General features: G+C 49.7%; 1 protein-coding gene across 2 annotated transcripts; it reads left to right on the forward strand.

Annotated features, from left to right (window-relative positions):
- The first annotated feature begins 700 nt into the window (after positions 1–700).
- Positions 701–25,024, forward strand: LOC107106817 (cytochrome P450 2C29-like). Of its 2 annotated transcripts, XM_015407021.1 has the most exons (9): positions 701–880; positions 3,647–3,809; positions 8,274–8,423; positions 9,785–9,945; positions 12,055–12,231; positions 14,306–14,447; positions 19,693–19,880; positions 21,318–21,459; positions 24,843–25,024. In XM_015407021.1, exons 1-9 carry the CDS (start codon positions 701–703, stop codon positions 25,022–25,024), a joined length of 1,485 nt encoding a protein of 494 aa, XP_015262507.1. The 2 variants fall into 2 exon arrangements, with proteins under 2 accessions (XP_015262507.1, XP_015262508.1); XM_015407022.1 differs by lacking the exon at positions 12,055–12,231.
- The last annotated feature ends 515 nt before the right edge of the window (positions 25,025–25,539 follow it).

The following is a 25,539-nucleotide window of genomic DNA, read 5'->3' on the forward strand; positions in this document are numbered from 1 at the left end:
GATGTAATGTGGACTTTCTGAGTCGATAAAAGACTGTTATCCTTGTGGGTCTAAGGTCCCTCGGGTCAGGATTAGTCTTGTTACCTGGCAGAAGGCCCAATCACTGAAGAAGTGGGCGGGGCGGCTCACGAAAGCTCCTCCCCTGCTGCAAATTTTGCTTGTGCTTAAGGTGCTGCTGGACTCTTGAGCTCTATCCTGCGGCTACCGATGGAGTAACGCGGCGACCAGTGCTCCCTCTAAGCTGAGTGAGTGTGAGCTAGCTCACAGTTTCTTAGCCTCTGGCTCACACATTTTTGTCTCAGCTCGGGGAGGAGGGCTCCAGAGCAAACTAGTCTATGCAGCAGCCAAATCGCTCGCTCTACAGCTTTCATGCCGGCAGCTCACCAAGTAGAATTGTTGCTCACAAGACTCCACAGCCTGGATCCACCACAGTGCCTTTATTGTCTGGGCACTCCTGCGAAGAAGAGGCCCCACATGGGTAGATGCTCAGTTGGCAGGCCCTGGCAGAGCCAACTCTTGAGCCCGCCTCCTGCAGGCTGAACTTTCTCCCCATCGGCACCCTTTGTGGAACTGGGTTAATCTGTAAGCGGCCAGGGCAGCTCTACCGCCCGGCGTGATCGGGCGTCGTCGTTGGGAGGGTCGTCTCCTCCGCGCGACTGACACTTCGACAGCGAGCGGGACGAGGTCTTCGGGTTCCGGGATGGTTCTGCCTGGGGAGGTTTCCTTCTTCCTGGCTTTCTGCATCGCTGCTCTGCTCATCCTGCTGCTATGGAGGACACCCACCGGCAAGGCCAATCTGCCCCCAGGCCCCACCCCGCTGCCTTTGGTGGGCACCTTTTTCCATATCAATGTTCAGAACATGATCGGCTCCCTTCTTCGGGTGAGTGTCACTGGGCTGCCGTGGTGGTGGTGGGGCACGGGGTGCCGCTTTCAAGGACTGGCTCTGTGCTGTTGAGAACAGGAGAGGAGGGTCGACGGCGTGCACATTTGACAGTGGGGAAGGCTTTCTGCTCCTGTTCTTCAGCCAGGGAGGGGGGTCTTTATTTATTGGTGGGGGTGGGGGTCAGATCTTCCCTACAGGATCTGGAGGAGAAAAGCCATGCTGCTCCCCCCCCCCCAAAGCCTGGGTTCTCATTTTGTAAAATGAAAGTGCTGATTGCCAGTTTGGTGTGAGAGCCAGTTTGGTGTGAGAGCCAGTTTGGTATGAGAGCCAGCTTGGTGTGAGAGCCAGCTTGGTGTGAGAGCCAGTTTGGTGTGAGAGCCAGTTTGGTGTAGTGGCAAAGTGCCTTTTTCATCTCTGGCTGATATGCCTGCTGTGGCCATTCTATGAAACCAGGCTCGATTGCTGCAGTATGAATCACACAAACTGTCTGGTGGTTTTCGTTAGAGGAAAACATCATGGCCAGTTTGTTGTTGGGATCTAGATATAGCAGATTGCATCAGCCTCGTGCTGAAAGATCTCTGCTGGTTGCCTAAAGTTCCGGTGCTTCCTTCTAGTTTGGTGTCGTGATTAAGTGCACGGACTCTAATCTGGGAGAACTGGGTTTGATTCCCCACTCCTCCACTCGCAGCTGCTGGATGACCTTGGGCAAGCCATCGTTCTGTCAGAGCTGTTCTCTCAAGGGCAGTTCTCGAGAGAGCTCTCTCAGCCCTGCCTACCTCACAGGGTGTCTGTTGTGGGGAGGGAAAGGGGAAGGAGTTTGTAAGCTGCTCTGAGACTCTGAATACCAAGTGCCAGGAGGCAACATCAGAGGAAGGCCTTAGCCTCTGTTTGGTGTAGTGGTTAAGTGTGCAGACTCTAATCTGGGAGAACCGGCTTTGCTTCCCCCACTCCTCCACTTGCACCTGGCTGGATGACCTTGGGCAAGCCATAGTTCTGCAGAGCTGTTCTCTCAAGGGCAGTTCTCGAGAGAGCTCTCTCAGCCCCGCGTACCTCACAGGGTGTCTGTTGTGGGGAGGGGAAGGGAAAGGAGTTTGTAAGCTGCTCTGAGACTCCTTTGGGTAATGAAGGGCCATGGGGTATAAATCCAATCTCCTCCTCCTTCTCCTCCTTCTTCTTGGGGGTGTGGTGCGGGGAATGAGTTCATTGCTCTTTGAAACATTCTGATGTCATTTAGCCCTGACCTGTGTGGTCCAATCTCATCAGATCTTAGAAGCTAAGCAGGGTGGGCCCGGGGTTGGTATTTGGACGGGAGGCCACCCAGGGAGGCCAGAGTTGCAAACCGCCTCTGTTTATCTCTTCTCCTGACCTGGACGGCCCGGGCGAGCCCGGTCTCAGAAGCTAAGCAGGATTGGGCCTGGTTAGTACTTGGATGGGAGACCACCAAGGAAGTCTGGGGTCCCTGCCCAGAGGGCAGGCGATGGCAAACCGAGTCAGCATGCATCAGGTTGCACTTAGGGGTGCCAGACTCCAGGCGGGACCTGGGGATCCCCTGGAATTACAGCTCATCTCTGGACTACAGAGATCAGCTACCCTGGAGAAAGTGGCTGCTTTGGAGGGTGGACTGTAAGGCACTGTGCCTCACTGAGGTCCCTCTCCTCCCCAGAGCCAGTTTGGTGTCGTGGTGAAGTGCGCGGACTCTAATCTGGGAGAACCAGGTTTGATTCCCCACGCCTCCTCCACTTGCAGCCGCTGGATGATCTTGGGCAAGGCATAGTTCTGTCAGAGCTGTTCTCTCAAGGGCGGTCCTCGAAAGAGCTCTCTCAGCCCCACCTATCTCACAGGGTGTCTGTTGTGGGGAGGGGAAGGGAAAGGAGATTGTAAGCAGCTTTGAGACTACTTTGGGTAGTGAAAGGCGAGGTATACATCCAATCTCCTCCTCCTCCTCCTCTGCCTCTTCTTCTTCTTCTTTTTCTTCTTTGTCTTCTTCTTCTTCTCTGGAGAACTGGGTTTGATTCCCCACTACTCCACATGCAGCCAGTTGGGTGACCTTGGGCGAGTCACAAGTTCTCTCAGAGCTGTTCTCTCAAAAGAAGTCCTCGAAAGAGCTCTCTCAGCACCACCTGCCTCACAGGGTGTCTGTTGTGGGGAGGGGAAGGGAAAGGAGATTGTAAGCCGCTTTGAGACTCCTTTGGGTAATGAAAGGCGGGGTATAAATTCAATCTCCTCCTCCTCCTCCTCCTCCTCCTCAACCGGGTTTGATTCCCCAGTCCTCCACATGCAGCCAGCTGGGTGACCTTGGGTGAGTCACAAGTTCTCTCAGAGCTGTTCTCTCAAAAGAAGTCCTCGAAAGAGCTCTCTCAGCACCACCTACCACTCAGGGTATCTGTTGTGGGGAGAGGAAGGGAAGGCGATTGTAAGCTGCTCCGAGATTGTGAGTGAAGGGTGAGGTATAAATCCAACTCTTCTTCTTCCATCTCCAAATCCCCACGAGTTTCCCCACCTGGGTCTGGTGATGTTAACCCCCCCCCCCAAATCCCCTTCTGGTGGCCACGGGAGGCCTGGGATCCCGAGGTTGCATCCGTAGACAGTCCAATAAGAGCCGAGTCTCTAGAACCTTTGATAGTTGTGGAGACTAGGGAGTTTCTGATGGTGTAGGGGAGAGAAGGATTGGGGCCTTATGTCTCTTGGTGTTTCTTCAGAGACACTGAGAAAACCCGCCGCCCTACATCTCACCGTCAGGCCTGTTTTTGTGTCTCCCGGTAGCTGCAAGAGAAGTACGGCCCGGTTTTCACAGTCTACATGGGCTCTCAGCCAGCTGTGGTCCTGTGCGGTTACGAAGCGGTGAAAGAAGCACTTGTGGATCACGCAGAAGCTTTCAGTGCAAGGGCGCCCATGCCAGCCCTGGACAAAAAATTCACAGATTATGGTGAATATACAGGGGGGGAAACCAGAGGTCATTAGCACTCGGCCCCGGAGTCCAGAAATTTTGGGTCGGTGGGGCATGGGGAAATTTTATGGGGCGCTAGGGGAGGGGGTAGAAAAAAGGGGGAGGGAGGGGGGAAGGGGCAGCAGCCGTTGTGGGGCGTGCCTCCCATTTGAGGGGGCGGAGCCCCGAAATGCCCCAATTGAAGCTACGGGCCTGTTAGCACTGCATGTGTAAGCCAAAATTTAGGGGGTAGCAAAAAATTTCCTCATGTGGTATTCTGAAGCAAAGGGGAGACATTCCCATAAAATATACTGAGAGGTGGAAATGAGCATGTGCATAATGTTACGCGCTCTCCACTTCTAATCAATTAATAGTTCCTTAGAGATTGCTACGTAGTACTGGAGTGTGAGCAACTGGCAATTCCAACAACAGGGGTCATTTTGTAGAAAAAGAGGTGCAGGAGCTCATTAGCATAACTCATTAGCATAACTTATTTGCATATGCCACACCCCCTGACATCACCGGTAGTGTGTCAGAAGCAACACCCACTGCTCAGGCTCCACTGGACTGTTTTGGATTGCTAGCTGTGGGGGGACGCGCAGATCTGCCCTCACAGAGGAGGGAGAGCTTGTACCTGAAGGTGGGCTTGAGGGGGGGCTCTGCAACTTACTTGGCTGCTTCCTGCTCCTCGTGGTCCGACTGAGGGCTGCTGGGAGCAGGGGGTGGGGCTTGTCGCATGTGCCCGCCTCCTGAGCTCTTTACTGCCGGAGCTCCGCTCCTGTGCGCTCCTGCAGGAAATGACCCCTGGTTATGGAACTAATTTAGAGTCCAGGGCAGTATTCCCTCTAAGCTGAGTTAGTGTGAGCTAGCTTACAGCTTTTTAGCCTCCAGCTCACATCACGCGTTTTTTGTCTCAGCTCAGGAGGGATGGCTCCAGAGCAAACTAATTTATGCGGTAGCCAAATTGCTCACTCACAACTTTAATGCCAGTAGCTCACTTAGTAGAATTTTTGCTCACAAGACTCCACAGCTTAGAGGGAAGGTTGGCCAACAAAGGTTTATTCAAGGTATGAGCTTTTTGTGTACACGCACACATTATCAAATACGTTAGAATGACAGGGGAGGTTCAAACGTATAGCCAGAGAATGAACAGCAAATTAACGTGTAACATGATGATGTTCAAGCTATGCAAAGTGACACGAAGCAACAAGTTAAGGTTATAAGGTCAACAGTTGTAAAGCAATAAATATGTAAAAGGTAAAGGTAAAGGTAAAGGTTCCCTTGCTCGAAAGCCAGTCGAATCCGACTCTAGGGTGTCGGTGCTCATCTCCATTTCTAAGCCGAAGAGCCAGCACTGTCCGAAGACGTTTCCGTTGTCATGTGGCCGGCATGACTAAACACCAAGGCACAGGGAACGCTGTTACCTTCCCACCGAAGTGGTACCTATTTATCTATTTGCAATTTCTTGCTTTCGAACGCTCGGTTGGCAGGAGCTGGAACCAGAGACGGGAACTCACTCCGTCATGTGGCACCCGGGTCTTGAACTGCTGAACTACCGACCTTCCACAGCCTGCAGTTCAGCATCTTAACCACTTGAGCCACCACAGCTCAAACTATGTCAGACTAGCGGATAAATGTCTAAAGGTGTCTCTTCTAATTGTGGGAAGTGACTGGGAATCTTCATTCCCGCTTCTCAGGCGGGGAGGTCACTTGACCTTTTGTTGTTGTGGTTGTTCAGTCGCACAGTCGAGTCCGACTCTTTGTGACCCCATGGACTTGACCCTACATCCCCCTCAAACAACCCAATCTCCTTTGCATTACAGTTATGGCACTATTACATTTATTTTATTTACAAGTTGAGCACAGTGGAAACAAACCGGGACTCCTTTTGCAGGCAACAGATTCTCAGAAGAGAGTAGGATGTGGGGCCCTGGCAGCTGCACCCCCACTTTTGGGTCTTAAGTCTCAGCTTTGCCTCCCGCTCTCTTCATCTGAGTCCACCTCACTGGTACCATCAGGGGTGACGGTGTCTATTTGCACCAGTATGTCTTTCATGTCACCGCTCCAGTTCTTTCCTGTTCCCATATTCCTCCGTGTGCAAGGTGCACATGCCTCTGCAGTGCAGAGTGTTAATCATAGGTTAGATTCAGGAGGGTCGCTGTGTTGGCACCTTTTAGACCAGCAAAGTTCAATTCTGGGTAAAAGCTTTCGTGTGTGCACACATCTGAAGAAGCTGAATAGGTTAGGTTTACATTAGAAGAAGAAGAAGAAGAGATTGGATTTATACCCCGCCCTTCACTACCCAAAGGTGTCTCAGAGCGGTTTACAAACTCCTTTCCCTTCCCCTCCCCACAACAGACACTCTGTGGGGTGGGTGGGACTGAGAGAACTCTGACACAAACTGCCCTTTTTCAAGGACAGCTGTGCCAGAGCTTGTGACTGACCCAAAGGTCACATCAGCAGGTGCAAGTGGAGGAGTGGGGAATCGAACCTGGTTCTCCCAGATTAGAGTCCGCACACTTAACCACGACACCAAACCGTAGATATATGTTTCTTTGTCTGCCATGATTGTGTTTCGTGAGGGGTACTGCAGCAAGGGACCATGTACCAGTTGTCAGGGTCTTTAGTTAGGCAACACCACACAGGGCTTCATGAGAAGATAACTGTTTATTGGTGGATCCAGTACTAGAGACACATTTACAGCTTGTGTCAGCAATGGCCGCCTATACAAGGGCCTCTGACTTATAGTGGAATCAAACATCCCCCCAGTAAGCATAAGCCAATGGTTATGGTTCTCGTGTGCGGGCAAAGCAAGCAGGCAAAGCAAAAAAGCCGTTCACTTTCCCAGCTGAGTAAAACTGCAGCTGTAACATCTACAAGGTCAAGCATGAGATAGCAAACAGTTGAGCTAGCTCACACTCACTCAGCTTAGAGGGAGCACTGGTTTTCACTATACAGAATGAAAACTTCCCTCTTGAGAGTTCTGGCACTTCTTTTTTGCAAAAACAAACAAACACAAGGCCCTGATTATTTTATTTTATTTTATTTTACACTGGGTAATGACTCTGGTCAGATCTTGGAAGCTAAGCAGGGCTGGTCCTGGTTAGTACTTGGATGAAAAATCTAGGGATGTGTAAGGTTGCTATTCATAGGCAGGCAATGTCAAACTACTTCTTTCTCTCACTTTGAAAACCCCATGGGGGTCACCATAAGACAGCACTTTGTACAAACAATGAATCTTTGTGTATGAACATGTGAACGTTTCCCCGTTTCACACGAAAGCTCACACCTGGAATACTTTGCTGGTTTTAAAGGCGCCGCTGAATTCAAATTTTGCTCACGTGAACCTACAGACATTACTACTGATGCCACCTTGTGGCCATCTGGTCGTGACAAAAATAGCAAGTCCCTGATTTTGGTGGCAGCCAGGAGGAAGCTTGAAATGGCAAGTGATCCCAGGATGGCATCTGGGTAATAAAAGCCCACGCGGGCAAGAAACTGGAGGATAACCACAACTATGGCTGGAAGAGCTCATCTCAGTCACTCCCTCTGAGCTGTGGAGTCTGGTGAGCAAAGATGCTAGTTGGTGAGCGACTGGCATGAAAGTTTTTTTAAAAAAAACCCGGAGGGGTATTTTTATTTTTTCAATAAGACTACAAACTACAAAGAAAAGTATAGGAGGGGGAACTACAACTATGAATAAAGGAAAAATACCCACACTAACTAAAAACCCAAGAGTGGGAGACCCCCTTTATGTTTCAGGGCTCTTTTTGTAGAAAAAGCCAAGCAGGAACTCATTAGCATAATAGGCCACACCCAACAGCAGAAACTTATTCGCATATTAGACCACACCCCTGACAGCACAGCTCATTAGCACATTAGGCCGCACCCCCATGTTACCAGAAGTGTGGTTATCCAGCCACACCCACCTTTTGCTTGTTATTCTGTTTACCTTGCTTGTTGTCAACACCCAGGGCTTTTTTGTAGCAGGAACTCCTTTGCATGTTAGGCCACACACCCCTAATCTAGCCAATCCTAATGAGTTCCTGCTGTTGGGTGTGACCTATTATGCTAATGAGTTCCTGCTGGGTGTGGCCAACTTGGGAGCCAGCCGGAACTCCGTTCCTGTGCGTTCCTGCTCAAAAATAGACCTGGTTAAACTTAATATTAGTATTAAAAGAGTTAGTAAAACAATATACTTGTAGAGTTCTTGTTTTTCACAGTGTTCTATATTAGTAAATTAGTTATTATGAAGAAACATTAAGGTCCTGTTTTCCAGTTTCTCATCCCATTAGGCATCACTTTATGCAAAGCCATAATAGTAGCATAGAACCACAGAGTTGGAAGGGACCCTGCAGGCCACTTTGCCCAAACCTCTGCTCTCTGCAGCAGGATCAGCCTAAAGATCAGATCAGTCTAGAGGAAGAAGTAGATCAACCCATGGTCCTATTTTGGCGTTTGCAGGAGTGGTCTTCACCAACGGGGAGCGGTGGAAGCAACTCCGTCGCTTCTCCCTCACTACCTTGAGGAACTTCGGAATGGGGAAGAGATCCATAGAGGAACGGATCCAGGAGGAAGCTGGGTTCTTGGTGGAAGAGCTAAAGAAGACAGAAGGTGAGTCTGGTTATTTTCGTTCCCTCAAGAGAATGCCGTTTTCATCCGGGGGGTGGGGGGGAACAGACCGATCTTTCAAAAGATGCAACATGAAGTTTTGCATGAGTTTGAAATATGGTCTATCGATCCAAACACAAAATGTTCTGAAATTCTGATTGATCGATAGCACTGTCGCAGAGAGTACTCCACCTTTCTGTGTTATACCTCTGAGGATGCCAGTCACAGCTGCGGGCGAAATGTCAGGGACTACAATGCCGAGACCACGGCCACACAGCCCGGAAAATGTACAGCAGCTAATAAATTCATTTGAAGGCTGGGAACTTTTGAAGCGATGTGTGCGTCAGTTTTCCCCATTCAACGTTCATTTCTCCTTCTGTCGGTTCCCTTCGCTGTTGAATCCCATGCGTGGTTCCCTTTTTCTAGCCCTTTCTCCTTCAGCTTTTCTAAAGAATATCAGAGATACTAGATGAGGCTCGTACTCATGAAAAACAGAGTAGCAAGGTTCCCTCTAAGCTGAGTGAGTGTGAGCAATTTGGCTCACAGCCAGTCTGGTGTAGTGGTTAAGTGCGCAGACTCTAATCTGGGAGAACCGGGTTTGATTCCCCACTCCTCCACTTGCACCTGCTGATGTGACCTTGGGTCAGTCACAAGCTCTGGCACAGCTGTCCTTGAAAAAGAGCCGTTTCTGTCAGAGCTCTCTCAGCCCCACCCACCTCACAGGGTGTCTGTTGTGGGGAGGGGGAGGGAAAGGAGTTTGTAAGCCGCTCTGAGCCTCCAAGTGAAGGGCGGGGTATAAATCCAATCTCTTCTCTTCTTCTTCTTCTCTTCTTTAGCCTCCGGCTCACACAATTTTTGTCTCAGCTCAGGAAGGATGGGGCTCCAGAGCAAACTCATTGACGCAGTAGCCAAATTGCTGGCTCACGGCTTTAATGCCAGTAGCTCACCAAGTAGAATTTTTGATCACAAGACTCCACAGCTTAGAGGGAGCACTGCTGGAAGGAATGGCTTTTTGGTAGGATGGCCAGCTCGGGTTGGGAAAAACTTGGGAGATTTTGGGGGGGCGGAACCTGGGAAGGGCAGGGTTGGGGTAAGGGACGGACCTCAGTGTTGTAATTTCTGGAGACCTCCAGCCACCACCTGGAGATTGGCAACCTGACTTTTTGGGACGGATCCAGAAGATGTCATCTGACACAAAAAAGGAATTTTTTAAAAGGCAATGTGAGACCCGTGAAATTTTGGAAACTCGTGAAGAGGCACATTCGCTGCAAGGTGTTCTGCAATTAGTCTAGGAACGGACCTGGACAACATCTAATAAGTATTCTGGTTTTCTCCCCCTCCCCCTCCACCAACTCCTTTCGCAGGGCATCCGTTCGACCCCTCCATTCACCTCAGCCACATCTCCTCCAACGTCATCTGCTCCGTGGTGTTTGGCAACCGGTTCGAATACGAGGACAAGGAATTCATCACTTTCCTCGACTTGATCAAGAAAATCCTAGTTCTTTTGTTCTCCCCCTGGATGCAGGTAAGGGAAGGAACTGCTCGAGAAGCGGACCATTCCCTTGCGTCTCGTGACCTCTGGGGGCCAAATGTTGAGCCCAGGGGCATCTTTAAGACCAACAAAAGTTAATTCAAGGTGTGAGCTTTCGTGTGCAAAGCACACTTCCTCAGATACAGTGAAATGGAAGTGAACACTTCGCACATGCACACATATATATATACACACACACACAGAGGGGTCGTTTCCTGCAGGAGCACACAGTAGCGGAGCTCCGGCAGTAAAGAGCCCAGGGGGCGGGCACATGCCACAAGCCCCACCCCCTGCTCCCAGCAGCCCTCAGTCAGAGCAAGAAGCAGCCGAGTAAGTTGCAGAGCCCCCCCCCCGGTCCAAAGCAGTCCAGTGGCACCTTTAAGACCAGGTTTTATTCAGGTACAAGCTCTCCCTCCTCTGCGAGGACAGATCTGCACGTGTGTCCCCCCCCCAATAGCTAGCAATCCAAAACAGTCCAGTGGCACCTTTAAGACCAGGTTTTATTCAGGCACAAGCTCTCCCTCCTCTGTGAGGGCAGATCTGCACGCCACGCCCCCCAATAGCTAGCAATCCAAAACAGCCTAGTGGTACTTTTAAGACCAAGTTTTATTCAGGTACAAGCTCTCCCTCCTCTGCAAGGACAGATCTTCACGTCCCCCCCCCAATAGCTAGCAATCCAAAACAGTCCAGTGAAGCCTGAGTGGTGGGTGTTGCCTTCTGACACACTTCCGGTGGTGTCAGGGGGTGTGGCACATGCAAATAAGTTATGCTAATGAGTTATGCTAATGAGCTCCTGCACCTCTTTTTCTACAAAATGACCCCTGTATATATATGCACACAAAGTGGGCAGGCGTGTTGCCCTGAAGCCACAGAACAAAGTTAGAGTCCAGTCAGGCACCTTTATATATAGTATATATATGAATTGTTCACTCAAATTTTGTTCTCCTGCTTCAGACCAACACAGTTGCCCACCAGTGTTCCCTCTAAGCTGAGTTAGTGTGAGCTAGCTCACAGTTTTTCAGCCTCTGGCTCACACATTTTTTATCTTAGCTCAGGAAGGAGGGCTCCAGAGCAAGCTAATTTACGCAGTAGCCAAATCACTCGCTCACGACTTTAATGTCAGTAGCTCAGAAAGAATAATTTTTGCTCACAAGACCCCACAGCTTAGAGGGAACATTGTATGCCCACCTGGACCAATCTCTTGGGGCCAAGGAAGAGTTCTAGATCCTTCTAGATCCTCAGTTGCCTTTCCCAGTGTGGGGGTGGGGAGAAAGGACCCGGAACCAGTGTTCCCTCTAAGCTGAGTTAGTGTGTGAGCCAGCTCACAGTTCTTTAGCCTCCAACTCACACATTTTTGTCTCGGCTCAGGAAGGAGGGCTCCAGAGCAAACTAATTTGCGCAGCAGCCAAATCGCTGGCTCACCACTCACAAATGCAAATACAATACCTTTATTGGCATAAGAGATAAAATAAGCTCACAACTCTAATGCCAGCAGCTCACAAAGTAGGATTTCAAGACTCCACAGCTTAGAGGGAGCATGGCCCGGAATATGATTGGCAGAGGTCATTTCGGGGGGGGAACGCGGGGGATCGCAGTTCCCCCGGGTGAGGTACGGGGGCGGGGCACATGACGAAGCCCCGCCCCCCGCTTCCGGCCCTCATTCAGCCAGGAGGAGGCAGGAGAAGAGGGAGGGTAAGTTGCTTCCTCCCTGCCTCTCCCCACCCCTGCCTGCCTGGGGCCAGGGAGGGCCTTTGCGGGGCTTCCTTGTACTCCCGCTGGCCTTGCAGGTCCACCGCCGGGCCCCTCATGGGGCTCGGCAGTGAAGCTGCAAGGCCGGCAGCGGCGGCCGGGACCGTTGGGGGCGGGGTGTGTGGCCTTATGACACACTTCTGGTGATGGACCGGTGGGGGCAGGGGGGGTAGCCTTATGACACACTTCCGGTGATGTCTGGGGGTGTGGCCTTATGACACACTTCCGGTGATGTCAGGGGGTGTGGCATATGCTAATGAGTTATGCTAATGAGTCCCCCTAGCTCTTTTTCTACGAGACGACCCCTGATGATTGGTAAGGTTCTGACGGTGACATATAACTTTTCTCTCAAAGCTATGCGTTTTATTCCCACGCCTGATGAAAATCGCCCCTGGCCCACATCGCAAGTTAGCTGTCTACATGGATGAGTTAGAACGCTTTGTCTCTGGGAGGATACGGATGCATCGGGAGTCACTCGATCCCAACTGCCCTCGAGATTTCATTGACTGTTTCCTCACTAAAATGGAGCAGGTACTTTTGCGGAGAGGCGGTTTCAGTTAACTGAATACTGAGAGATGAGCTATGAGGGTTGCCAACGCCCCCCCCCCCGGTTTGGCAGGGGTCCCCCGCTTGAGAGAGAGGAGGGAGAGGGGTGGCTGTGGGCCACGCACCAAGGGGTCATTTCCTGCAGGAGCGCACAGGAGCAGAGTTCCGGCAGTAAAGAGCCCAGGGGGCGGGCACATGCAACAAGCCCCGCCCCCTGCTCCCAGCTGCCCTCAGTCAGAGCAAGAAGCAGCCAGTTAAGCTGCAGAGCCAAGAGGTCCAAAACAGTCCAGTGGCACCTTTAAGGCCAATTTTTATTCAGGTACAAGCTCTACCTCCTCTGCCAGGACAGATCTGCACGCCCCCCCCCCCCATAATAGCTAGCAATCCAGAAGAGTCCAGTGGAGCCTGAGCGGTGGGTGTTGCCTTCTGACACACTTCCGGTGATGCCAGGGGGTGTGGCGTATGCAAATGAGTTATGCTAATGAGCCCCTGCACCTCTTTTTCTACGGAATGACCCTTGCATGCACCCATCTCCGCTTGAGATCAGGCACGCGGAGAAAAACTGGCTCCCTGCACTTAAAGGGTCTCCCTTTAAGCGCAGGGAGCTGGCGTTTCCCCGCGCTGGATCTCCAAGGAGATTGGGCGCGCAGGGGGACGGGGGAGTGGCGGAAGGCCCCAACGTGACGTCATCATGTCGAGGATGCCCCGTCCCCTCCAGGAAGGAATGCCCCCCGAAGTCCCCCACTGGGGGCGAAGATGGACTTGGCAACTCTATGAGCTACAATGAATTTGGTGGAAAGAAATCAGCCCCGAAGGGCAAGGGAAATGATGCTAGCTCGTGTTTCCTGGAAGTGCAAAATCTGTATAGTATACTCCAGGGGTCCCCAGGCTTTTCGATCCTGCGGGCCCTTTCGGAATTGTGACACAGTAGTGAGCGCAGCCACAAAATGTCCACTGCAAGAGGCGGAGCCAGCCACAAAATGGCTTCCGGAGCTGGTCAGTCACACAGTGAAGATCCTTGTGCTGTTGTGGCAGCTGCTGCCAAAGCTACATTTTTAAAAACCTGCACAGCCAACCGATTCTCCAATGGCCAATCAGAAACCTTACTGGAAAAAAATCCCTACCTGGCGACACTCACTTTCTAAAAACACAGGACAGCGCCAGGAAAGGTGTCAGCGGCCAAAATTTGAATTTTTATCCTTCATTTTATCCTTTTTTTAAAAAAATTGAAATTCCTAATTTCAAAAGGTTTTGGGTTCAGCCGTTCAAAGAAAACAATGCAAAGTTTTGAACATGGCAAAAGAGACCGAGCATTGTTATCATGATCTTAAAATGCATCGTCGGGAAATAAGGTTTTTTTCCTGTCAACAACCTGCTGAAACTGTGGTGTGGATTCCGCTTTCCCCGTTTCCAAGCGCAGATTCACGGTGCTTTAAAATACACTTTACTTCTCTGAGTAGCCTCCATAATTTTAGCCAATCCCTTTGTAGGGTCACCAACTCTGGCTCGAGAAATTTCCGGAGCTTTTGGAGGCAGATCTTGGGGAGTTGTGGGGTTTGGAGAGGGGAGGGCCCCCAGCAGGGTGTCCACCTTACAATAGTGTCCACCTTAAAAATCGGCCATTTTCTTCAGGGGAACTGATCTGTGTTGTCTGGAAGCTGGCAAGCCTAATTCTGAGGTAGTTTAGGGCCACGAATCCTAACTAACCCCTCTGAGCACCTTGGCCTGCCTGTTGCTTAACAATGTCACTGTCTCCTTCTTCCAGTTTGGTGTAGTGGTTAAGTGCGCGGACTCTAATCTGGGAGAACCGGGTTTGATTCCCCACTCCTCCAGTTGCACCTGGCTGGATGACCTTGGGCAAGCCGTAGCTCTGGCACAGCTGTCCTTGAAAAAGAGCAGTTTCTGTCAAGAGCTCTCTCAGCCCCACCTACCTCACAGGGTGTCTGTTGTGGGGAGGGGAAGGGAAAGGAGTTTGTAAGCCGCTCTGAGACACCTTTGGGTAGTGAAGGACGGGGTATAAATCCAATCTCTTCTTCTCTTCTCTTCTTCCCTTTGTCAGGAGAGAGAGAACCCTGCTTCTGAATTTGTCGAGGAGAACCTGACGGTGACTGTTCTCAACCTGTTCTTTGCAGGGACGGAATCGGTTAGCACTACCATGCGGTACGGGCTCCTCCTCCTCCTCCGATACCCAGAGATAGAAGGTGACAAACCCAGATCTAAGGTCTCTCTGTGCTGTTGTGGGTCGCCATGTGCTCTGGTGTCTGCCTAGTTCCTTGCCTGTATTCATTGGTCGATTTCACATTACCCTTTTTAAACCGCATGGTTTCTGTTATGGGCCCGTCACGGAGGAAACCGGTACAGGGATGGCTGTTTCACACAGCATTTCCCTTCTGGTAAGGAGCCGTCTCTGATGCGCTGTGGCCATTTCAAACTGTGCTGCTTTCTTCTTCCCGCCGTTTCCCTCCGTGCGCACCATCTCCCCGAGAGGTGGGGTTTTTTTTTTACATTTTATTGGGAACGCTGTGACGCTGTTTCGACATCCTGTTATTTATTATTTATTTGTTTATTTTATTACATTTATACCCCGCCCTCCCCGCGAACGGGCTCAGGGCGGCTATATAGCGTTATAGCACTTCCAATAGAATTTTTTTTAAAAAAAGAGTTGAGATTGTGTGCCAGGGGGGGGGGGGAAGGGCACGAAAAACCCGTCACAGGAGAAAGCGCTATGGGACCTTTTGCACAGCCCTCTATAGCGATTCAGATCCGGAAGAAGGGATTGAAGATCCGAGGAAAGCAGTTTTCGCTGACAACGCCTCAGACATGCCTTCCTATCGGAAAATGCAAAACCACACACTCTTAGAGATCTCTTTTGGCAACAGACCAACATTAGACCAGAAGAAACAAGACAAATGTCTAAACCGAACACTAACAATCTGGGACAAGTCCAGGAAAAAACTCACACCAATCGTTTCAAGGTTCTCCTCATTTTACGGTAAATCCTGGTACCCGCCAGGACAATGTACCTAAGAGTACATAAAATGGAAAGAAGCAGGTATGACAAAATTAGAACACTTTACATTAAATAGAGAATTGTTCGCACAATGGAACGCAAATTTGATCGAAGTATACCATGGTATCAATACCTTCAATTTAATCATCTGTGCTCAAAAATAAAACGTAGAGAAATTTTGCAAAAAGCCATAACCCGCTTTGAAGCCCTGATAAGAAATGCAGATGAATGCAAAAAAGGGGTAATATCCAAAATTTATGCCATCTTAACGTCGTTTCAAGAAAACACAACGCTACCATATCAAAAATACTGGGGGGAAATTTGTAAAACTAATCTCACCCAAGATAAATGGTTAGACATCTGGAGAACCTATGAAAATAAATCCCCCATCATTGCACAAAAATGGCAAACTTTCAGAATAATGTCCAAGTGGTACAAAACTCCACAACAAATATCACACATCTCAAGTAATTCAGACCCCCTTTTCTGGAGGGGATGCAAAGAAATAGGCAATTACATACACTGCTGGTGTGAATGCCCTGTAGTAGCATCCTTTTGGGACAAAGTATTAGAGGAAATAAGAAACATAACTGAACACAAAATTGACAAAACTCCGGAAGCATTACTTCTAAATCTCAGAGCGGAGAACGCTCTATCTATTACACAAAGAAAAAAAAAATCACCTTATTACTATTTGCAGCCGAAACTACAATAGCATCCACATGGAAATCCAGAAGTAAACTAAGCGTAAACCTCTGGTATGAAAAACTATGGAACCTATACATAATGGAAAAAATCTCAGACATTGTGATACAAAATAAATCTAAAGGTGAAAAGAACGATATTACATGTATAGCCGGAGGCTAAAAAACTGTGAGCTAGCTCACACTAACTCAGCTTAGAGGGAACAATGGTTTTAACAATCTGGTGAAAAGATGAGGTACTAAGGTTCTGCTGCTCCTTATGATGCAGTCCTAAATAGAGTTATGCCCTTCTGAATAAGCTGAAGTCAGTGGGCTGAGGTGTAACTCTGCTTAGAATTGCTGTGTTGATCTACTGAAACTCAAATGCCGGAACTCCTTCAATTGATGCGTTATATTACAATTCTTGTACTGATTATCTTTGGTCTATGCTTAAAAGAAAGAAAAATAATTGCCAAGGGATTTTGTCTTTCATAGCTTGATATAAAGTAAATATCCATACAAGATGTCCATACAAGGGGTGACATGATTGAGGTTTACAATGAATGAATTTATTGTAACAGCGATTAGCCAGCAATATAAAACCAGAATAAATAAATTACAATGGCTAGATAGTAAAATTTCCAAAATTCAACAAGGTAAAAAGAACTAACATTGTAAACGTTACGTTCGTTAGGACCAAACTATAAATACGCTGCCTTAAAACACAGTATAGTATAAAAGAATAAATAGTCCTAACCCGAGTGACAACCATCACGCTGGTGCACTTCTACCATCAAGGAACAAAATTTTGCAATCTGATGGAGCGCTGTATGTTCAAGGTTAAGAAACAAGTTCTCCATCTTGTCCTGATCCAAAGTGCCTGCCAGAAGGGGATCAATAAGTTTAGTACGAGCCTCTTCAAATAACGGGCCTCTCAGGAACACGTGTTCCTGGGATTCGATCTCCCCCAATGTACATAAGCATAGCCTCTCTGTTCAGGGTATTTTTTAAAATTTACCCTCGAGAACTGCAGAGGGTAAGGCCGAGCATCTAGCCAGAGTATATGCCCTCCTGAGTTTACGGGACTCCAAAACTTTAAGATATGGGGCCTGCGCAACGATGTATTTGTTACTAATTGGCGCTATAAATGTTGGGGACACCTGTAGATCTAATTGGCGTTCGGTATCCTTGATCCTCTGTCTAATTTCTAACTTAGCTCGGTCCCTACCCATCTCCAGAAGCCCTAGGGGAGAATACCCCAAGAACGAAATTTTCCGCTTAACAGAAATCAGCCAATTAGATTCGAAGGCATCAGTCAGAATCAGGGGCGCTAGTCCACACGGGTTCAAATTAATCTTCAGCCAATAGAAGATGGAGTATAAGGCAATCATGGCTTCAACCTTCAGCATGCCAGTCTCTAACCGTACCATTGCGTTAGATACGCATCTCGGAACTTGGAGCACTGCTCTCAAAAACTTTGACTGGACTAGCTCCAAGGGAGCATAGCTGGATGGAGGCGCTCCAAGCAGCGTTCCGTAGAGCATCTGGGCAAGTGTTTTGGCCTTATAAAGTTTTTGGGCTGGTGGTACAAAATAGCCCCCTTGGGAGCTGAAGAACTTAAGAATACCATGCGAGGATTTTTCACCCGAGCAAGCAGCTGCCTGACTATGGGCAGTCCTAGATCCAGAGGCTTGGATGATCATGCCTAGGTAGCGAAAGCTAGCTACCTGTTCAAGGTTCTGCCCGTTTACCCTCCACTTCCTTATTTTGGGTCTCTTGCCAAAGGCCATCACCTTTGTCTTTGCATAATTTATATCCAGCTCCTGATCACTGCAATAACAAGCAAACTTCTTGATTGAGGTTTACAAGATTATGCATGGGAAAGAGCAGGTAGAGAAAGAGCTACTTTTCTCCCTTTCTCACAATACAAGAACTCGTGGGCACTCCATGAAATGGCTGAGCGGTCGGGTTAGAATGGATAAAAGGAAGTCCTTCTTCACCCAAAGAGTGATGAACACATGGAATCCACTGCCACAGGAGATGGTGGCGGCTACAAGCATGGACGGCTTCAAAAGGGAATTAGATAAGCATATGGAGCAGAGATCCATCAGTGGCTATTAGCCACAAGGTATAGATAGGGACTCTCAGTCTGGGGCAAGTGATGCTCTGTATTCTTGGTGCTTGGGGGTGGGGGGTCAACAGTGGGAGGGCTTCTAATGTCCTGGCCCCACTGCTGGACCTCCTGATGGCACCTGGTATTTTTGGCCACTGTGTGACACAGAGTGTTGGACTGGATGGGCCATTGGCCTGATCCAGCATTGGCAGCTCTTATGTTCTTATGTTTTACTGAACTCAAGGAGTGGCATATTCTCCTGACAAGAAGGTAAACACGGTTCTAAGTTTCCTGAGCAAAATAAGGTTCATTTAAATACTAAGAGGCAACGGTGTACTGAAAATGGCCTGTTTCTGGTGAGTTCACAGGGCACAGTAACATTTTGGTGCTCAGTTTAGTGCTGGGAAATGCAGCTGTTTCCTGCCAGGGTATTTAAACACAACACAGCTGGATTTGAGCCCAGTAGCAGCTTGGGGACCAACAAGATGTTGGGGACATAAGCTCTGCTTTGACTCTCGAAAGCTTCTAACCCCCCCCCCCCCAATCTTGCTGGTCTCCAAGCTGCTACTAAGCTCGAATCTAGTTGTCGTACCAGAGACCAAGATGGCCGCCATCTGAAACTAGAAATAAGACACAGTGGATCGTTCCGGAGTACAGAGCAATGCTCCCTCTCAGAGGTCAATTCGGGGGGATCAGGGGGGGGATCACTGTTCCCCCGGGTGAGGTGCAGGGGGGCGGGGCATATGACGAAGCCCCGCCCCCTGCTTCCAGCCGCCCCGCTTCCAGCCCTCATTCAGCCAGGAGGAGGCAGGAGAAGAGGGAGGGTAAGTTGCTTCCTCCCCACCTCTCCCCACCCCTGCCTGCCTGGGGCCAGGGAGGGCCTTGGCGGGGCTTCCTCGCACTCCCGCCAGCCGGGACCGTTGGGGGCGTGCGGCCTTTGTGGGGCTTCCTCGCACTTCCGCCGGCCTTGCAGGTCCGCCGCTGGGCCCCTCATGGGGCTTGGCAGGAAAGCTGCAAGGCCGGTGGCGGCGGCCGGGACCGTTGGGGGAGGGGGGCCTTCGCGGGGCTTCCTCGCACTCCCGCACCTTTAAGACTAACCTTTAAGACTAACTGAGTGGTGAGTGTGGTCTTATAACACACTTCCGGTGATGTCAGGGGGTGTGGCCTTATGACACACTTCCGGTGATGTCAGGGGGTATGGCATATGCTAATGAGTTATGCTAATGAGTCCCCCTAGCTCTTTTTCTACAAAATGACCCCTGCTCCCTCTAAGCTGTGGAGTCTTGCGAGCAAAAATTCTACTTTGTGAGCTACTGGGATTTCAGTTGTGACCTAGCAATTTGGCTACTGCATCAGTGAGTTTGCTCTGGAGCCCCATCCTTCCCCTGAGCTAAGGGGGAAAACGTGTGAGCCGGAGGCTGAAAAACTGCGAGCTATCTCACACTGACTCAGCTTAGAGGGAACACTGGTGCAGAGCAACTAATCTGTACTGGACAGGACTAGCCAGGCAGGTTTGTGGGTTTCCTTTCGGCTCGGAGTCAAAGCAAGACGAACTGCCTCTCGCTCTTTACCACTGAAATCAATGCAGGAGAAAACGAGGACTGTAATCTTAACCTCTGCGTCCACCCATCTGTTGACAGCAAAAATCCAAGCAGAGATCGACGAGGTCGTCGGGAGGAATCGTAGCCCCTCCATGGAGGACCGGACCAAGATGCCCTACACGGATGCGACCGTCCAGGAGATCCTACGCTTCGCAGACTTCTCCCCTCTGGGGGTTCCTCGTGTAGCGACAAGCGACACGCAATTCCGAGGATACACCATTCCCAAGGTGTGTTGGAAACAGAAGCATTAGTGCTGCTGGGTCAGGAATCACTGTTCCCTCTAAGCTGAGTTAGCCTCCGGCTCACACATTTTTGTCTTCGCTCAGGAAGGATGGGGCTCCAGAGCAAACTAACTTATGAAGTAGCCAAGTCGCTCACTCACAGGTTTAATGCCAGTGGCTCACAAAGTCGGATTTTTGCTCACGAGACTCCACAGCTAAGAGGGAGCATTGGTCAGGATCTGTCCTACATCCCTGGGGTATTTATACAATATTTCTATATAGGTAAAGGTAAAGGTTCCCTTGCTCGAAAGCCAGTCGAATCCGACTCTAGGGTTGCGGTGCTCATCTCCGTTTCAAAGCCGAAGAGCCAGCGCTGTCCGAAGATGTTTCCGTGGTCATGTGGCCATCATGACTAAACACCAAGGTGCACGGAACGCTGTTCCCTTCCCACCGAAGTGGTACCTATTTATCTACTTGCAATTTCTTGCTTTCGAACTGCTAGGTTGGCAGGAGCTGGAACTAGAGACGGGAGCTCACTCCGTCATGCGGCACACTCGGGTCTCGAACTGCTGAACTACTGACCTTCCACAGCCTGCAGTTCAGCGTCTTAACCCCTTAAGCCACCGCAGCTCCATGTATATATTTCTATATACTCGATAACAAAACAAAGCTTGAAAAATCTGTTAATTTAGTGGGAGGGAAACCAGGTGTGAGGGACCTGATAATGTTGCAAAACTGAAGGCTTGCAGGCAGTGTTCCTTCTAAGCACTGGAGTCCTGTGAGCAGAAATTCGAATTTGTGAGCTACGCGCATTTAAGCTGTGAGCCAGTAATTTGGCTACTGCATAAATGAGTTGGCTCTGGAGCCCTCCTTCCTGAGCGGAGACAAACATGTGTGAGCTGGAGGCAAAACCCCCCCTGTGAGTCAGCTCACGCAAACTCAGCTTGGAGAAAACACTGCTTGCAGGTTCATTTCTTATCAGGGAGAAAGAATTAAAAAAATTTAAAAATAATCTTTCAATTTATTGATCGCTCAATCCTTGCAGAGCTGCCGGCTCTGAGCCATTTACAGTTACTCATGTGTTGACACGGGACTAACAATGATGGGGGTAAGGGAGGACAACATATATCATTTCTAATCACACACACTTCGCAGTCTACAGGGAGTTTGGTCAGCTGTAAGCATCAGACGTGTTCCGGCAGCATTCTTTAGTCCTTGCAAATCCCAACAGTCGGCTTTTGAAATCCCTTCTTGCTCGCAAAGGGATCTGAGCACACCGTAGACACACAAATCAGTACTATTATGGTTTTTCCATTCCAGGTTTGAAGTCAACGTGGAACCAGTGGGCAGATTGGGGCAAAGTGTGTGGGTAGGAGAACGCGGCTCTAGGGGCAGTTTGAACAAGCCCCCGTAACGATTGCTGTGCCCTTGCTCGTTTCCCAGGGCACCGCCATCCTGACCTTCCTGACCACTATCCTGCATGACCCCCAGCGTTTCGAGACGCCCGAGAAGTTCAACCCAGGCCACTTTCTGGATGAAAACGGGGCCTTTAAGAGGAGCGAGGCCTTCATACCATTTTCAGCAGGTGATGTTTCTGGGTAGCAGTGCGTGTGGACAAGACCATGGGGTAAGGGTGGACCGTAAGGTAAATAGGAGCAGCCGGTGTGATGCAGCATCAAAAAAGGCGAATGCGATCTTGGGGTGGATCAATCGAGGCAAAATACCCAGATTGAAAGATGTGATGGTCCCACTGTACGCTGCATTGTATGCTGTACGCTGCATTGGTCAGGCCGCACTATCATGTGCAGTTCTGGAGGCCTCCCTTCAAAACAGATGTGGATAGAACGGAGCGGGTGCAGAGGAGAGCAACGAGGATGATTGGGGGCCTGGAGACCAAGAAGCCCTACGAGGGAAGGCTGAGGGACTTGGGGATGTTCAGTCTGGAGAAGAGGAGGTGGAGGGGGGCACACGATCAATGCTCCCTCTAAGCTGTGGAGTCCTGTGAGCAAAAATTCAACTTGGTGAGCTACTGGCGTTAAAGTTGTGAGCAAGGGATTTGGCTGCTGCATAGATTAGTTTGCTCTGGAGCCATCCTTCTTGGGCTAAGATTAAAAAATGTGTGAGCCGGAGGCTAAAAAAACTGTGAGCTAGCTCACACTAACGCACCTTAGAGGGAACACTGGACACGATTGCTCTCTTTCAGTATTTGAAGGGCTGTCCCTTAGAGGAGGGCAGGGAACTGTTCCTGTTGGCAGCAGAGGAGAGGACTCCCAATCAAGGGTTTAAATTAAGGGCGGGAAGGGACCAGCTGGATCTTAGGGAAAACTTTTTTACAGCCAGAGTTGTGCAGCAGTGGAACCGGCTGCCTCAGGAGGTGGTGAGCTCCCCGTCCCTGGCCGTCTTCAAGCAGCAGCTGGACAAACACTTGTCAGGGATGCTCGAGGCTAATCCTGCACTGAGCAGGGGGTTGGACTAGATGGCCTCTGAATAGCCCCTTCCAGCTCTGTGTGATTCTGTGATTCTCTGCATGTTCTTTATTTGGTCCCAGAATGGAAGGAAGGTGGAAACGTGAGGAGTGGCATGGCTAAGCTTTAGGAGGGTTTAAGAACTGGGTGGCAGGAAGAAAATGGCAAACATTTTTTTATTATTTATTTATTTTTATTAGTTTTGACATATATAAACAATCATCCACATCTTATATTTCCATACCTTTTGAATCTGTTATTATAACCTAACTTTAATCCATTTACGTACCCTCAACCAAAAATCAGAAAATGGCAAACATTTGAGGGTGGCATTCATAGATAGGGCTGCCGCCAACTTCCAGTTGGGGCCTGGAGATCTCCCGGAATTAAAACTGATCTCCACGCTACAGAGATCAGTTCACCTGGAGAAAACGGCTGCTTTGGAAGGCGGACTCTATGGCAGGGGTGTTACGCGGGGCGGATATGACATAAATGAGACCTGTTGTCCGGCCGGGCCACGTGTGTCATAAAAGGTAATGCCAGGTAGCGGAGATGTAAACTTTATCAAGGACACAAACACAAAGGGTTTTTTAAAATTTTAAATAAAAGCATCCTTAAAACATTAGGACTCCTGCAATATTTTGTCGATTTAACGGTGTCGGATAACTGACACCTCTTGCTCTGGATTAGTGCATCAAAATGTGCCGTTGCAATCTTGAGTATGCTGTTCAGGCGTTGTATCTGTAAGCTGCAAACCTACGGTGACGCAGCAGCAGCAGAACTGGAAGAAGACGCAGAAGACAGCTAGTTCCACTGCGGGCCTGATAGAAGACCCTCCGGGGGCCTGATCTGGCCCCCGGGCCGCAAGTTTGACACCCCTGATCTATGGTATTAGACCCTATTGAAGCCCCTCCCCTCCCCAAACCTCCCCTTCCTCATGCTGTGCCCCCAAAGTCTCCATGGGAGATCATGGGAGCGTCTGGTCCTTCCAGGGCGAGGGACACGCACACAAGGGGCTCAGCGAAAAACCAAGAGTACAGTCTACAGAAAGGCAGTTGGGGAAAAGAAATACAGTGTTTGATATTGCACACGTCTGGTTTCCCAGAAGAAATGTGACTGCTCTAGATGACGTCAGAGGCACATTATTTATTTATTTATTTATTTATTTATTATTTCATTCCATTTATATCCCGCCCTCCCCGCACATAGGCGCAGGGTGGCTTACAAGGCACAACGTGCAATAAAACAAACAGATTAGAACAACTGAAGCTAAAAATTCACAACTAACAGGATACATTAAAGACTAAAACTATACACTCCCCACTGCATATATCGAGGAGGTCAGAAGGTCAGGGGGGGGACGCCATGGGCCGCGATGTTCCAACTACTCCCTCGGCCCAACCCGGCGGTCCTACTCCGCAGGGCTTTGAGAAAGACTCTAAGGCATTGTGAGAAGGCAGGGCTTTGAGAAAGACTCTAAGGAAGAAATATCCGCCCCTTCCCCCGAAAAGCCCTTGCTGAGCCCGGCGACCAGAAAAAATCCGGCTCTTGGGGTTTCAGCCTAGCACAGACCATATGTGCTTGACTGCGCTCTAATGGAGACTGGCCGCCATTTTGTTTGCCTAGTTTCCCACACTGGCCACACTAGCATTCATAGAGATGCCCTGGCAATTGGCTTGAGGACTTGTCTTCTTCATGTGTTGCCTCTGAGCCTGCTGTGGGGTGGTAGTTAAGAGCGACAGGGTCTGACCTGGAGAGCCGGGTTTGATTTCCCCACTCTCCCTCCACATGGAGCCAGGTGGGTGACCTTGGGCCAGTCACAGTTCTCTCAAGAGCTCTCTCAGCCCCACCTACCTCACAGGGTGTCCGTTGTGGGAAGAGGAAGGGAAGGAGTTTGTAAGACGCTCCGAGACTCCTTTGGGTAGTGAAGTGAAGGGTAGTGAAGAAGAAGGCAACGACAACAAGGACTTGGTTTCATACCCCGGTATGAAACCAAGTCCTCATTGTCATTGCCTTCTTCTTCAGAGTCAGTTTGGTGTCATGGTTAGGTGCGCGGACTCTAATCTGGGAGAACCAGGTTTGATTCCCCACTCCTCCACTTGCACCTGGCTGGATGACCTTTCGCAAGCCATAGTTCTGATAAGAGCTGTCCTTGAAAAAGAGCAGTTTCTGTCAGAGCTCTCTCAGCCTCACCTACCTCACAGGGTGTCTGTTGGATGACCTTGGGCAAGCCGTCGTTCTGATAAGAGCTGTCCTTGAAAAAGAGCAGTTTCTGTCAAGAGCTCTCTCAGCCCCACCTCACTCCCAGGGTGTCTGTTGTGGGGAGGGGAAAGGAGTTTGTCAGCCGCTCTGAGACTCTGAGTGAAGGGCCGGGGGTATAAATCCAATCTCTTCTCTTCTTCTTCTTCTTCTCCTTCTTCTTCTCCTTCTTCTGCTGCTGCTGCAAGGAGCTTACACAAAGAGGGAATTCCTCATACAATCATCTTGTTTCTTCCCTCTCCAGGGAAAAGGGTCTGCTTGGGCGAAGCTCTGGCCCGCATGGAGCTCTTCTTATTCCTCACTACGCTGTTGCAGAACTTCAAGCTGGGTTCACTTCAGGATCGGGAGGAAATCGACATTTCGCCGGAAATAAGAAGCGGTGGGAAGTTACCTCCACCCTACCGACTTTGCATGGTTCCACGGTAAGGGGGCTTGGATGAAAAAGAGGGGGAGGGCACCGTCTCTGCCCCGCCTCTCCAGTCTCAACGGTAGAAGTCATGCGGTAAAATCGAAGCACAGCAAAAGGTCCTTGAGTTGCTTGGGCCGCGAAGTCCGATGGCTTAATAATTTCTCAGAACAGCATGATTAATAAAGAGACTTTGGTGCAGATAAAGAATCTTCAGTTTGGTGTGGAATTTCTTCTCCTCCTTCAATGGCTTATTCTGAGAACAATCCCTCCCAAGAAGATCAGAGAAGCCAATGTTTTGTTGTTGTTCAGTCACACAGTCGAGTCCGACTCTTTGCGACCCCATGGACCAAATCACGCCAGGCCTCCCGGTCTTCTGCCGTCCTCCGAAGTTTGCTCAGTTTCATGTTCGTTGCATCGGTGGCACTGTCCAACCATTTCATCCTTTGCCGTCCCCGTCTTCTTTGACCTTCAATCTTTCCCAGCATCAGGGTCTTCTCCAGTGAGGGCTCCCTTCTCATTGGGTGGCCAAAGT

Source organism: Gekko japonicus, unplaced genomic scaffold (genome assembly GCF_001447785.1).
Source record: "Gekko japonicus isolate JY-2015 unplaced genomic scaffold, Gekko_japonicus_V1.1 scaffold2024, whole genome shotgun sequence".
Classification (NCBI taxonomy): domain Eukaryota; kingdom Metazoa; phylum Chordata; class Lepidosauria; order Squamata; family Gekkonidae; genus Gekko; species Gekko japonicus.

Bases quoted from the DNA above. Each gene is read 5' to 3' on its own strand.
- LOC107106817 (XM_015407021.1), top strand. From the start codon at position 701: ATGGTTCTGCCTGGGGAGGTTTCCTTCTTCCTGGCTTTCTGCATCGCT. The intron at 8,424-9,784 runs GTGAGTCTGGTT...CTCCTTTCGCAG, and splicing joins AGAGCTAAAGAAGACAGAAG to GGCATCCGTTCGACCCCTCC. The intron at 14,448-19,692 runs GTGACAAACCCA...ATCTGTTGACAG, and splicing joins CCGATACCCAGAGATAGAAG to CAAAAATCCAAGCAGAGATC.